Consider the following 15,659-nt stretch of genomic DNA (forward strand, 5'->3'; position numbering starts at 1 on the left):
ACAAAAGGAATTGCGAAAGCGGGGAAATGCTTAGTGGAATTCACCTTCTTTGGGAAGCAGAGTGTCCAGAAATTTATCATGTGTGGATTTTCAAGCGAATAAGTAGTGACAAGCGCGTAGTTTATGAATATTTGCGTGATCACACCCAATTCCCTGTAGTATTCCGGAAAACAGACTCGGTTGAACCGGTGTCCCTGACGATGCAACTTAGTACGGACACTAAAATGAAGGCGATCCGCAACGGGTTTGGGTAGATAGGGCAATTTCTGCTGCTCATCTGGTTTATATTGGTTATATTGAGGATGTTGGACGACGACGGAGTCGCCCGCATTCTATCGCGTAATAAGTTGTATCGTTGGGGAGATAGGATCACACAAGGTTGTTTCTTAGGCCTTTTTCTGGATTACTAGATGTGATTACGCTCAAATTTGGAGACCAAGACCCATACTTCCATTTATTCCTGGAAAGACACCGAAACCTCTGTTTAAACTGGAACTTTGTCGTGTTTTCCACTAAAAAAACGCTCATCCATAGATAATTTATGATGTTCGCCTGTCACCTGCCGTTCACCTCAGGTGCGAAGTCCCATTGTTGTCTGGATTATTTGTTATTTCCAGGTTTATTCGTTTTTTTTTTACAATACAGTAATTGAAAACTATGGCTATCAATGTATAACATATTTTAAAGCTCCCGAAAATTTTTGTCCACTTTCCAACCATTGGCTCCCGCCGTTTTTCACCAATTTTCCATCCCTTTGAGATTTTGAGCAGGAGACGATTTTTTCGAACAATTTTATGTCAACAACGTTATAGAATAAGAGCTTCAAATATAAGAAAAGAAGGAAGATCAAAATTGGAAGATATCATGCTAACATTTAAAATACCTTCAAGAAGATCAATCTCGGTTTCTGCAAAAATTCCAAAAATTGACGGCTTCACCGTAAGACCGCACTAATTATAGAAAAGATGAAGTCGAAAAAAAAACGAAAAATTTGTGCTCAAAATAGAATTGCGGATTGTTTGATTTTCGGCACATGGTTCCAATTAAAAGTCTAAAAAAACACGACTAAACTTTAACATATGGTAGTGACCCCGGGATTTCCATGTGTTCCGACAAAAATTGCCCGCCTACCTTCAAAACATATGCTTCCTAGGATTCTTATATGTTTAGCGTTAGATAAATCAGTGAAAACGGTCATCGCGTCCGCTGATGTCTTACTGTATCTGTTTTTATTACTGTATCTTACTCGCGTACATAAATTAAGAGGATAAGAATATTTTATTTTCCAAAGTCTGACTTCCTTGTTGTTTCTTCATAGAAGAATTCTGATTTTTTTTTATTTTTCAAAAAAAAAAAACTACGTTATTTGGTAATGAAGACTTTATTTAATTTCTTTATAGATCAAATTATCAAATATTTAGATACAACCTATTAAAATAAGAGGACTGAGTGAATATTCTACGGGTAACGCTAATATGCGAAAATTTAAATAATTAAATAAGTGAATATTTCATGAAAAACGCTAATATAATCGGTTCAAAACGATATGAAGCTCGATGAAGTCACGTAAGCTCGTATTTGAGCTCATAGCGGTGCGGAGGAGCTGGCTCTAAGGATCATGATGGGACCCTTGCTGGCACCACTTATCTCTGCAGCTCGACTGAACCGAGACGATGGTCCCAACCCGATCGCAACCGCTAGCTGGACCGCGGCGATCCGAAGGCAGCCGCTTACGTAACTGCTCCGACCCTTGACCCGACCATATCCAGGAATTACTTATGGTGTCCGGCAGTACGCGACGCTTCCTCTGTAATTCCCGCACGTACCTCCAAATGTACTCTTTTTGCCAAAACGTCCACTCACAGTTAAATTCAGTGAATTCACTCGGAATTAAGACCGAGTTGATTTTTTTTTTGCTTGAAAATGAATTAAATGAATTTTTTAATTAAATGAATAAATTTTGTTCACTACCACAAATTTGCCTCATTTCTAAGTGTATCCAAAATCTCCAACAACTAAGGTATAAAAAGGCACTACAACTTCTCCTATACTAGATTTTTGGAAGGATGTTTTGTTGCATTTTTGTTTATTACAAGGCATTTTTTCCCTAGTAAGAAAGAAAATTTGATTTAAAAGGTTTAAAGTCTTCAAAACTCCCATTCACAGAAAAATTACAATTGTTTTGAAATATAATAAAAAAAATATAAATATAATATAAAAAACGCATACATCGGTGTTATCCGGTCGACATATGTGTGCACAGGGCTTTAAGCAAAGCTGTGCGTAATTGATGTTCATAATTTCTGCTTTTGACGTGAAATCAATTTTTGATCGTAACTGAAGTAACCGTAACTTTGAATAACACATACAGATAGTTCCTATATTTTTAAACAAATAATCGGGGTGAAATAAGGTGACAACAAAACTCTTTACACCCATAAGAGCGACTATAAAACTAATCGAGGTGCCTCGACCTTCTAGTAGAGCTTTATGAAGTTAAAGTTGTGGTCTTTAAAGGTTGCGTTTAGGTAAATTTGCGATTTTCGACTCCTTCCTGCAGTAAATGAGGTCCGTAACTTAGTTTGCGGAAAAGTAAGACATTTTCTACAAATCCAGAAAAATAAGTTTATCAAAAGCACAAAACCGATCAATTTCTCCGACGACGCAACTCTTTACACCTATAACGGCAGTAAAACTAAGGCGCCGAAATGGATTATTGATGAATTCGGAACTTCAAAATTCGGAAAAGCGAATGCTTACATTCTCTTGTTCTCATGTTCATGTTCTGCAGATGTAATTAGTGCTTCGCTGGATCATTCGACTGCTCCTCCTAATCCTTGTGCTTTTTTTTTCTGGATTTGCAGCAGATGTTTAGCGTCTTCGCTTATAAACTACACTCCAAACCACACTTTCTTCTGGTGGCTAGTCGACAGTGGGAATTTTCACTGAGGTTGCTTTTGAGGGAATCTAGAAGGTGTTTTCAAAGTTTTTGCAGTGGCTTTTTAGACATTTTCGATTTTTTTTTCAATTTTTATAATGAATAACCCTTAGCGACTGTAAAAGCGCAGAGATATTTTGCCCGTTTTCATGACATTTTTTATTCAAATGTCCTAATGTTGTACTTTTTCCATAGAATTCACCCAATACCGCTAAAGTGAGCCCGAAAAAGATGTCCTTTGACGAATTATACGAAGTCTATGTGTGTGTGTTTGTCATTCATTGAGCGGTTGCTTTTGAGAACTTCTTGGATGTTTTTCTGCCTCAAAAGCTCAGCAAATACTTGGAATTTATTGCTCCCCATGGATCTGGACATGCTTTCTTCTAACCTTTTTTTTATCCACTCTCTTCCCTGGACACTCTCCAATATGGTTTGAAAGTAAGATTTGTGGAACTAATTTTAGTTTGACCATCTAAACTCTGAAAAAAAACACCTACCCCATTGACTCGTACGATTTATTGCCGGCCTCCACACGACCAACTTATTTATAGACGTTCTCCGCCACTAAAGCCTTTCCTAATCGTTTCTGGTCACCGGAAAACTGGAAAAAAGCCAACGCGTACAACATAAATACTGATGTATGAATAGATAAATCCGTTATTCTAAGCTGACATCATAGTTTAAACTAGGACCCGGTTGCCTGCTCCCCCAGGATTATGAGGACATCCGATTTTCTTGTGGGACAATAAATTGTTTGCTTGAGGAAGTGCAGTAATTTTCTCATCTATCACTTTTTAAGTAGAGTCTATACTCGGCTTGACTCATTCCCTACCCCCCTAAAAATGTTTTTCTGAAAAATTACGCGACCAAGAACGATTATTCTGGGATTCCTTAGGATTTTTACGGTCAAACCTTGCAGTGCTAGCGTATCTTTCCGGTGCTCATCAATAATTTTTCGTATGTCGCTTGCGCTCGCTCATTATCGCTCACTCTGTCACCTTCTCCCTTCTCCGCTTAGAATCTTCCATGAGTATTTTTATGCGATAGCTATAAGTCCATCACTTTTTCTCCCTGAGGAATAATTTTCCACAACGAAGAAAAATTCCCGAGACTAAGTTTTTCTCACAGCAGTTCTTCACTGTTCCTCGCTTCGGCGTTAAGATTTTGGAGAAAAAATAGAAGTCTGAGGTCTATTTTTTCAAAATTTCTGTACGAGATTTGAAAGCTCCTAGTTTTTTTCTCAACTATGCTCTATAAAAATTACGTTTATTGTCGCTTTCTTTTTATATGCGCAGAGCTACGCGCCGCTGTTCATACTTTATTCGCTGTATCTACTGTTATCTCCCTCTCCTGTCGTACTTCCGTTTTTTTTTTCGCTGACCTGAAAAACGTGAATCTCGCCCTGATATTTTTTGGTCGTCGATTCTAGATTCCAACGAGTGAGACTTTATCGAAACAGTCATTTCCTCCGAAATCTACAGTAATGTTATTCGCGTCCGGATTACGTAAAGCGGTTGATCAAGCCGATCCTAACGCGGCTGCAATCCTGGTCACAGCCGAGGAGACCGCTCGTCTGTTGGCGGAGAAACGACGTCGACAAATGATTCGACGACATACATGTAGCACATTAAAACCAGAATTGGAAGAAATGAAATCGGTCACCTTCTACACACCTCCGCTAGCTATTAAGGAGGACGACAGTGAAATTCTTAGCAGCGAGGAACAGGTGAGCTGACGGGAATGTGCTTTGTGGATTTTGAGGAACGAAGGAAATACTCTGAGACTGAGTTTTCGCTCTCTCGCAGCTTTGCCTCACCGTTCTTCGCTATGGGGCTTAGGGTCTGGGTCTGAGATCTTTTTTTCATTCAGCTTTCTACGAGAGGCAAATTTTCTTAATTTATAAAAAGAAGGTACGATATCAGAGTGAAAACTTTTATGTAGTATGAAAAAATATAATAATAATAATAATATGTTTATAAAAATCTAGAGGCTAAACTAGTACTCGAAATTGTGTGAGTGAAAAATTGTGTGAAAAACAAAATTGGTGAACACTCTGCCAAACACTACCGTACAACTTCCATGTAGTACTTTTCTTTTCAGCCATTACCTCCATCAATACCGCAAGTTTCCTCCCGACCAGCGCTTGACGATTGGGGAACGTCCGGATTTTCACTGCCACCACCAACCACTTCCGTTCCACCCTTCACTTCGGGCACTGGCGCCGGAACAAGTTTGTTTTACGAACCCTATCAGATGGCTCGGATCACGGAGCCGTAGTATTTGTCCATGAAAGAACTATTTTTAGTGTATGTGTAAGAAAAAAGCTTGATTAGGCTGCAATTGGCTAATTGCCATTTTATTTTCTACTAAGATTCTGTTATTTTCTTCTGGAAAAACCAAGCGCTTAAAAAACGGCAAAGATAAAAATGGGAAAAAATGAGAAGATGTGTAAGACCCATCCATAGCCCTCTTTCCTTATCCTGCGTAGAAAACTTGAAAATCTTCCTTTCTTGGAGAACTAGGAGATCAAAGGCGTTGTTCGCTGGTCTGTATTAAATTTATTAGCGAAACTTCTGAAAACCTAATTATTTGTCATAATCACAGAAAAAAAAAGAAAATCCTTCAAAGTGTAATAGAAAATTGAAGTGGAAAATAAAATAGAAAATGAGCGTTGTATTATTTAAAATCATGTACATTGATCAAATTTTCCGATTTCCAGTAAGCATACTCAGAATCCATGAAAATTTAAGAATTTAAGAGTAATTTTAAATGAATTTCTCGAATTATCCACTTTGAGCCATTTTTAAATCATATTCGAAAAAATTCGAAGTGCATAACTCAAATTCGTTGCCGTTAAATTCACAATCATAGATACTGTTGCCTATTTGGAAATTTGGAAATTTCAGACAATTTTGCAATTTTTATTAGCCATTTCGCCCATAGGTTATTAATTCTCCGTTTTCTCCGGAGGAACATAAATTCCGCTTATTTTATTTTGCTTATTTCGTTTTCTCTAACACTTTTTCCGGATACAAATAACTTTGCAGAAATAGTCTGGTTGGAATTGTGGTTTCTTTGCTGGAATTAGTTTATCCGATGTGTAAAAAAAAATGTTAAAAGAAAAATATGGTCAACAAATACCTAGCGATCTATTTCCCTCACAGATGCTGTTGTTTGTTAGAAAAGACTTAATATTACCTTAAAGTAAGTGTACCGTAGAAACATTGTGATTGTTGACTGCTCCGTGACTGCTACAATCCTTGATATCTCTTAGAAACATAACATTCTCGGATGCTTAGTGTTATCGAAGTTCCCGCAGAGATGCGTAGATGATTTAGCATTAATTTTCGATGAAATTTATCATTCATTCGTGGACTCCACAATTTTACCATTGCAACTTTACCATTAAATTTTTCGCGGATTTCCATGAAAAAAACTTCTTTTATTCTTATGGAAATCACAAAAATTTCAACTAAAACGTTTGCTTTAATATCTAATTTCAAAAATTTCAGTCGATGATTGGAGTTGATTAAAATCCTGCGTTAAGCCCTTGCGCTCGAGATCCCCCCACCCGCTCGCCCAAGGTCCTTGACGGATTCCTCCGTTCGAGGTTAGATTGGTCATCCAAACCCTGGTATCCGTTCATCTACCCTAGCGTTCTGGGTCTGGGAAAGGGATCTCGCGTGAGGATTTCTCACCTTCTGTAGCCCGAGAATGACCTGCAAACCCACCTCCCCTTATGTTTTGGAGGGCCAGTCTTGTTGTGTAAAATTCAGGCGAAATTCTAGTGAGCTCTGTTCCATCTTGTTTTTTTTTTCGTTTCTTTTTTGTTTTATGGCACACCTGCAGGTGTTTTCAATGAATGAACAAATAAATGATTAAAAACCCTGAAACGCGATTAGCACACTTTTATGGTGAAAAAGAGAACGAAGTTTAATAAATTAATTGTTATTAATTGGTTATTAATGGAATTATTAATTGATTACTAATGTTAATTAGAATCCTTGAGCACGTGTGAAACGCATATAGCACTCATTACTTTTTAGGTTTTTTTTGTCTCATTTTACGTACGATAAAAATTTTTATTGAAGATTGATTATTAAAGAAAAAATTATTAAAGAAATTATTAAAGAAAAGAAATTATTGAAGAAGATTTGATTTGAAGATTATTTTCTGGACAAAAAGTTAAGTAAACGAAATGTTGGGAAAGAATTGAAATTTTTCTTGAAAAAAAAGGAGCAATAGGTTTATTTTCTTTGTGTTACAGCCAATAACACTCAACCGGCTCCATCAAGCGCTGGCGATGATTTCGATGATGAATGGACAGATGAGGACGAGGAGGTTTTGGTGAGTGCGTTTTTTTTTTGGATAAATGTCTCGTCGGCTCCTATATTCGCTTCACCTTTGTTTTTTGTTTTTATTTTCTGTTCTTTCTTGTTCGATTTTTTTCCCCAACCCTTCGTTTTTTTGTGGATAGTCCAGTGTATCGCATTGTCCTGGTTGGCATTGTAAAACCATTCGTTAGCTTTCGTTTTTTTTTTTCGTCGTTTTTTCTTTGTTTTCTTTCTGTTTTTTTCTGTTTTTCTCTGGAATCATCTCCTCCAAATTTCGGACATGTGACGATTGCTAAAAGGTGAGTATTCTATGTTAAAAATACATATAAGTGGTATATTTCCTGAAAATGTTACCAGTGTAAGAACGGTACGATCAAGTTCACGGATCTGCTCCGCCTGGATACAAGGAAGAGCGACATTGGCACCGTTTCGGGGTTATTTTACCGCTATGAGGAGTAAAAATGCGTGAAAAAGTGAAGGATACGAAAAAGAGGACGGTAGTAACAACAGATTTCTCATCACCATTGTTTATACGGTCTTCATTCCTGTCCGGAACTGATTTTTACTACTAATCCATGAGTTGAATAAACTAAAGCCAGCATCTGCTAGAGAAATGAACAATCTATAAAAACTCTCGCTGAATAAATTTTTAGAAAATTTTATTTATATTATTATTTATTGCTGTTTTATTGATTAAAAAAAATTTAACATGAAATTTAATAAAATGTTTGTTTTTTTTCTTGTCCTAATTTTTTTCCGCAGATTTTTCTAACAATTGTCGTCGTCTATTTCTTTACATTGCTTATTATTTCATTACAGAACCAAAGGAAAAATTTCTAAGAATTCCCGGAGTTCCCCACTATGGTTTTTATAGCTGAAAAATACTGTAGTGCTCCTAAGAGTTAGCAATTCCTTCCCTCATTAAATTCACTGTGAAAGAAGAGGGAGGGAAAGTAAACGTGAGGTGATTAGGGGCACTCCTTGTCGATTGTGCGCTCTAATGCGGACAGGAACCGGGGGCCAACGAGATCCAGGGCATTAGAAACGAGTTAAAGTACAAATTTCCAGGAGGGGAACCTTATTTTCGATCCGTGGCCGGCTCTGGCAAGTCTCGTTATTGGAACGATATCTTCGCGGTTATAGGTTAATCACTGGGACACTAAAAATTTTGATTTTATTTTTTTCTAGGTTTTTACGCCCAGAGGATTGGAATAATGGAAAACTGAAACTTTTTTTCTATTGTGAGCGCTACCAGAAAATATAGGTTAACATGATGTGGTTTTCTGGAGAAAGGAACCTTCAGAATTTTCGGACTTTCCAGAACTTTCCGTAACGAGCCCATATGGACTTTCAATATGTTTTGCTTCTGTTTTTACTCACTTTTTCACTTTTTTTTTACTTTTTTACTTTTTTACTTATTTTTATTACAATTACTATTACAGCATACTATTACTATTACTATATGTGCGTCAAGTAGAAAAGTCGATAAAGATAAAAGACTTGAAGGTTTGAAATAAAGAGATAATTTGAATTTTAAAAAATAAATATAAATAATGAGATAATTTTAATTTTAAAAAAACTTCACTGGATGATTTGTAGTTCCTATTATTTTATCTTATTATTCTATATTATTTTTACTCTATTTTTACTATTATTATTTCCTACCTTTTATTTTTAGATTTTTATATTATATTATTTTTATTATTTTATTCTTATTATTATTTTCTCATATATTCTACTTATTATTATCTGTAATCTTATTTTTTTTCCTGGTTATCGTTTTTTATCGTAGCAGGCCCCGATAATATTTGTTTTCTAAAAAATCATAGAGCCCCGTCTGTCTCGAAGAACTTGAACTCCGTCCCTGACTGCATTATTTCTACACGTTAAGTTAACGCTTGACCGTGTAGATCAAATTTCAGGACAAATTCATAGCAGGAAAAATGAGAAAAACTCCACTTGCTGCAGTCAGACCTCCTATAGTCGATTTTTTGATTGGTTTTTTCCCCGTTCCGGTATCGCTGCGGTACTCTGGATCTCCTCCTTCACCATGTATGATGCCTTATATTCTCTCAATATGAGAAACAGAGCAATATTATTCTAGAATATTCCCTTAATAATCTCATAAAGCGTATGAATAATAAGCTAGGGGAGCATATGTGGCCAATTATTCGATCATTTTCACAACCATACACAATAAATAATAACATTAATATTGTTTTCGCGCATTGCTGCGAGGGTGGCGGGTGTGTGTGTGTGCGCGTGCGTGTGTGGGTGCTGTCGGCTCATCCACAGGGAGCTATTATCCAGACACTTGTCGACTGCTTTGCTATCCTATAACGGGCATCATTTTTCAACAACGGCACTAGTTTTCTTTGACATCCACATATGAAGATTCTACGAAAGAGTTGCCGTTGAAAGGAGAGTTGTGTGGAATTTTACGGAAGTCATTCGGATAATATTAGGCTGTATCCTGCAAGAACAACACCACTTAATCTTTCTTTGTCCGTATTTTGTTTACTCTATCGAATGACAGCTGTCCATCTTTAAATTTTTATCTACTGTTACATCAACGGATGTAACACATGTACTACAAGGGCGATTGATCCCATTGCTGGACTTATGGATGTATTTATAGAGATTAGAGCAACTGATTGCTAGTTTTGGCAAAATCCCCAATTCCATACATCCCACTCCTCAATCCACCTTTAACGTTTCATGTAAGAACACAGAAGATCATTTGTAAACCGAGAAAAAGTTTCAAAATTACATTTAAAGGTGGCTAAGCCACGAACTTGGCGAATAATGGAGTCCCGCCACGAATGGATAATGTAAGGAGTGTAGAGCGCGAGTATGAACGCAATCAAGTAAATCCTCCCTACCCAATTATCCAAAGAACAGCGTGAGAAACGGCCCTGTTGATCAAATTTTCCTACAAGACACCTAACAACGTGTGACGTACACGAGAGCAGGCATACGCGCCGCGTCCTCCAGGCCAGCAAGCAGGGAAGACAGTGTCAACAGCAGCTGGACATCCGCTCGCTCGCACTAGCGGCAGGTATGCCTGCTCCTGCACACATGACTTGTTGCTGGGTGCCTCGTAGGAAAATTCGATCACCGGAGCCGTTTTTCACGCAGTTTTCGGGACAGCTGAGAGGAATTAAGCATGGAATCGTGGCCATAATCGATTTAAACGCTTACTGTATCTTAAAAGTGGAGAAGTTCCAACTTGATCAATTTTTTGGTGCGCTGCCTTTAACATGGAATTTGCTGCCTTTCACTGAATCCCCCGGAGACCATCAAATCACACCACATGCTTCGGAATTCACGACTGGAGTAAGCACGATGGAGTAGCACAAAGAACACGCCTCCTTATACTATGGTCATGTGATCATTACGGTAGAACTAGATATTGCGCCGTTGTCTTTCGTTGTTCGTTTATGTGGACGCGCATTCAGCGACACTAAATCCAAAGCGTATTTGTCATCTGGAAGATCGTAAGTCCACAGTTCTGTAGTTTTTCTTATATCCGAATGGAAAGATCATTTGTTACGTTAGAAACTTTTTTTTTCTTAGAGGAGTACTGTAGAGTTTGAAATCAACTGTTTGGAATATCAAGAGAGGATAGGGAGGAATGGCGAGTGAGTCTTCTGATGCTTCGCGATCTCTTCTCAGTTTTAAAGCTAACCTTCTTATGTGCTTTGATGGTCCCTAGGGAATTGGAGCAAATTTTAAGCTAAACGCTCTTGGAAACTTCTTCCTGATTCACAAATAGGCTTGCTTGAACTTTTTTCCTGTTTCTTAGGAAAGTATATTTTTCTTCGGCAACAATCTCTTCTTCGCTGATGAAGCACTTCCGGTTGTTTCTATGTTTGAAAAGTTTGTTCTGATTTCTCTAGGGTGTATTTTCCTTCTTTCGTCCTATAAAACACCACAAATTCCACCGCTTATCCTTTTAAATGTACTGAGTAAGTACGTGTTGCGAGATTTACGCAAATTTACGTCCATAGTGCAGCGGTGTAAGGACGTTCTTGTGACAGCAAGTAAAAAAGAAACATCTTTTGTCTTATCTCTATCGTTTGGATTCGTATTTCATGTGGTGGCTGCTGTGTACTGTAGTGGAAGTGATTCTTCCTATTCTTCGCAAAAAGGAACATCAACATCGACCCAGGAACTCGAAACTTTCCCTTTCTCAGAGCAGAAATGAGTATATTCTCATGCGAATTCCAAATCAGAACTGGCACAGCACCGTAAAAATGTGGATATATCACAAACGAGCTGCTTCACATTGAAATTCTTAATGTTTTTTTTGAAGTTTTTCAATTTGACATAAGCGGCATGTAGTGGGATCCATTAAAACCCTTTAAGATTTGAGGTGTGGTGCGAGGTAAGGTAAAGCATTGTAGCAACTGTGGAAAATGTAGTGCAGTTGGTAAAATGATCGGTTGCGACTACACGGTCGACTGTTTGGAACCGGCCTGGAGCAAACCAAACGTTTCTTCCTTAAGTGGTCGATGAATTGGTGCCAGAGTTGTCTGGGATGATGAAAACATTGGATTCATCAACATCGTTTACCTCCCACCCCCTCAAACAATTCCAAGTTGAAATCGAAGTCGTGGGCGCATCCCTGGAAGAATTGGTCAGCTCCTTCCACTTCATCCCTCATCCTTTTATTTTAATGTGAGAAAGAAAATATTGCGGAAGAGTAAGGACTAATTTTTAAATGTGCTGAAGTGCTGTAGATGAAAAAATAGCTCGATAACTAGTTTCTATTTCTAGGTTTTTAGCTTTAATTGGAAGAAGTATGGATCTTGGATTAAGAAAAAAAATAGTTGGAAGAAGTTGAAGTCCTGGGATACTGTAGCAATTTATGCTCACCATTCTCCAACTAAATTGACCTTATCTCATGTTTTTAATGCCAACGAACTTCATTTACTAGGATGAAATCGAATGAGGAAAGCAATTTTCGTTAAATGGACTTGCAGAGGGGGAAAAAAACCACCATAACTGAATATTATGCTGCACCGTATTGGAGCGCTTACATAATTCTTCATTTGTTCGCTTTTCTCCGATTATATTGCCTTATTGTCTCGTTTCTCGTTTTTCCCTCTCGGTGGTTATTTCGAATGCAAAATGCACTATCGAAATGAGTGACAGGGTGCTGGTAATTTGAATTTCAGTTCTGACAAACGATTTCTTTTCCGATTCCCATGTAAGCCATGTTCGCCTCCGTCCATTCATTTTCACATTCATCCCGCGTGCTGAACGGTTTTGCTTATTGTTTCTGGTCCTTTCACGAAAAACAAATGGAATTCTTTTCTTTTCTATTTTTTTTTTCACGGGAACAACGACAAGCTTGGGCTTAGGTGCACGGTAACTTTTTTTTTAGCAACGTTAGAAAAAAAGAAAAGAAAAAAGAAAAGATTTCAGACTCTTCGAGAAGGTTTCTGTGAGTCCGGAGGTGCAAGTCTGCTGAAACGTTTCATGCCATCTCAAGATTTTCCACGCTCCCCAATGTAATTTCATACCCTCTCCTTCCCAGTGATGGTCCCAGTGCGGAATTTGAAATATTCCACTTTGCTTATTTGATAGAGACTTCATTTTTGATGTCTGCATAGCTACATCAATCCTCACGGGGTTTTCACCAGTAAGTGGATGGACATGCCATGTCATTCTGGATGATCCCGAACGTCAAAAGCAAAAGTGCTGCAGAAGATTTAATCAACTAAAACTTCGCTCTCTAGCCGGTTTAATAACTTTTTCTTTCTGAAAAAAAGCAAAGCACAGGAATGAAGCGAATCCAAGAAAATGAGCGCGCAGGCCGCGCGATATGAGGTCCCGTTTAAGGTTTTTCACAGTTATTCATTTACCTCTGTTTCCCTACGTACTTGCGTCTCAACTGAAGCACGTCATTTTTCCTCCAAAAGGGATTTCAAGGATAGGTTTTTCGAAGAATCGACAGCTAATAGGTTTTCTCCTTCTCCTAATGTGATAGACATTAAAATTTTTGAGAAAAAAGGGAATGGAAAATTTGGGCTTTGATGAAAATTTTCGAGGCAACGTTGAATTGAAATTTCCGGGATTTTTCCGAGAAATTTGAAGTCTTCAAATTTTTCGGAGCGGATTTTTGCGAATAACTCGAGTCGTCCACAACGTGCAGATTTAAAAATAGCTTCAAAAGCTTAAAATAATATTAGTAATTAATTAGGATTTATTAATTATTGTTAATTTAATTTATTCGGATTAATCCTATTACTTTAGGATCCACCTATCTATATTCTTCCCCATTTCTTCTTTCTTTTTCTTCTTACTTTCTGAGGAATTTGTGCCAGATTTGGTGAGGTGAAGGGTAGGAACGCTGGCTTGATGTGCTGGCTGACTCTCGCAAATAATTTCACAGACCACGTACGGGTTCATAAGCCTTTACGGTTCTGTACAGAAGTGGAACGCGTTGGCGTATCCCAGAGAAATTTATCAACGCCAAGGATTTCATCCTTCAGTTCATGGCTGCACTCTGACTGTTCTACGACAAATGAGGATTTTTTTCTTTTAAAAATGATGTCCTTCCTAAAAAAAAATTCCTCAGAGACTTCATTGCTATATAGTCTGCTTAGCATCACGTTGACTGCTGTGTTGTTTATTTTTTGTTGTTGTGTTGTTTACTAGCCATTCCTCTGTGCTTCCTCACCGGACAACAAGTCAATTTTCCAAAAGGTGCCAAGTGATTGAGCGGGAAGAACGTTGAGGAACGCAGGAAAGTATGGAAGGTGCTAGATTGACGGATTGTCAACAATCGTTGTGATAGGCGGTATTCGTCGACGTAGGGAAAAATGTAGAAACGCGTAGGAATCATCTTTTTTCTTCCGGGAAAGAATCTTATCACTGAGACATTTCTTTAGAGATTTATTTTTCAGAATTTCTCGTGACTTAAATGCGCTTAATTTGACTTTGAAAAATTTGTTTTCGCTCAGTGTCTCTATCTCATCCGGAAGGAATCCATGTGAGAGATTGACAACGCCAGGTGACAAATGTACAACATCTTTCATTTTTCCAATCAGAAAGTTGACGTAGGTGTAAACTTCATCGTAGGCAGATGATCTCCAAACACATCCACGCAGCTGTCATGGTCCGGGCCGAGCTCTGGACTCCTTCCTCCACCACCAACCACTCGAACTATGGCGTCGTGTTGGCGAGGCGGCTGCCGACGACCCACTTCCGACATCATGAATAAAGTCACAATTGGCCGCCACTGACCACCAATCCATAGTAGTTACGTTGCCCGCTACACAATTTCTAAACTCTTTCACGTATTTTAATGTCCTGGATTCCTAGTAGATTTGAAAATAGCTTCAGAAGCTTAAAATGAAATTATTAATTAATTGGGATTTATTAATTATTATTAATTTAATTTATTCGGATTTAACACATTATTTTAGGATCCACCTACCTATTTTCTTTCCCATTTCTTCTTTCTTTTTCTTTTTACTGGTGTGCTGGCTGCTTTTCTTTTTTACTGGTGTGCTTATTGCTACTGTAATCCTCACTAAGTTCTTTCAATAAGAATATAATAGCCATTTTAATCCTCTCTAAGCCAGCCGTTAGGTGCATCCTTCCAGAAAAATACTTTTAGTACTCTTCTATTGCTGCTAGATCAAATAGAGGTTATTTTTTATTCTTTGATCTTTATTAAATTCTACAAATAATATTCTTTATTATTATAGCTATATCACCTCCTAGCATTATTAAGATTATTCCCTTAGACAACTATTCACTCTGTTTAATTTTCGTCCTAAGGATACTTTATTGAAAATGACGATCATTTAATCAACAATACACAAAAATATTTATTTATAAAAAATCCTAAGTTTACGAAGAAATTCTTTGTGTATTGAATCAGTAATTCAAGTATTTTTGAGATTTTCGTCACGTTTCGAAAAATAAATTGAGGTAACTGTAATTGCGATTTAATTGAGTTTCTAAATTTCCGGATTTTGGAGGGTAAGGTTTTTCCTCTAAAACATATTTTTAAACCAACCTTCTACCCATTTTTTTGTCCATAAATTTAGAAACTCAATTAAAAAATTTGGAAACAGAAAATTATAAATTTAAAATTTAGAAACGCTGTATGTAATGGGCGTTTTGTGCGGAATTCAGGAAGTGCTTTTTTTTTTTTTAAAAAGATATTAAGAAAAATGCTAAAATAGCTTTCTCTTTAAGATTTCTACTGATTTTTTTTGATTATTTATACTTCTTGTTTCTGACTAACAGCATCTTTGCTACAGTAAAATCGCTAATTCTTCAACAGAAGACGAAAAAGAGAAGAATGCGCTTTTTCTCCATCTTTTTTTTATGAGACGCCTCAATTTGCTCTCTATTGTAAATCCTAG

The 15,659-nt window shown here is 37.3% G+C and overlaps 1 protein-coding gene across 2 annotated transcripts in view; it reads left to right on the top strand.

Moving 5' to 3' along the window:
- RB195_003968 (uncharacterized protein) overlaps positions 1-15,659 on the top strand; it is a gene marked incomplete at both ends in the record, with an annotated part of 46,826 nt that overhangs the window by 14,017 nt on the left and 17,150 nt on the right. For both annotated transcript variants that reach the window (XM_064201862.1, XM_064201861.1), the window contains 2 exons: positions 5,039-5,168; positions 7,206-7,285. In XM_064201862.1, coding sequence (XP_064057742.1) covers positions 5,039-5,168; positions 7,206-7,285 — 210 coding nt within the window. The remainder of the gene's footprint in view (positions 1-5,038; positions 5,169-7,205; positions 7,286-15,659) is intronic.

Source organism: Necator americanus, chromosome IV (assembly GCF_031761385.1).
Source record: "Necator americanus strain Aroian chromosome IV, whole genome shotgun sequence".
Classification (NCBI taxonomy): Eukaryota; Metazoa; Nematoda; class Chromadorea; order Rhabditida; family Ancylostomatidae; genus Necator; species Necator americanus.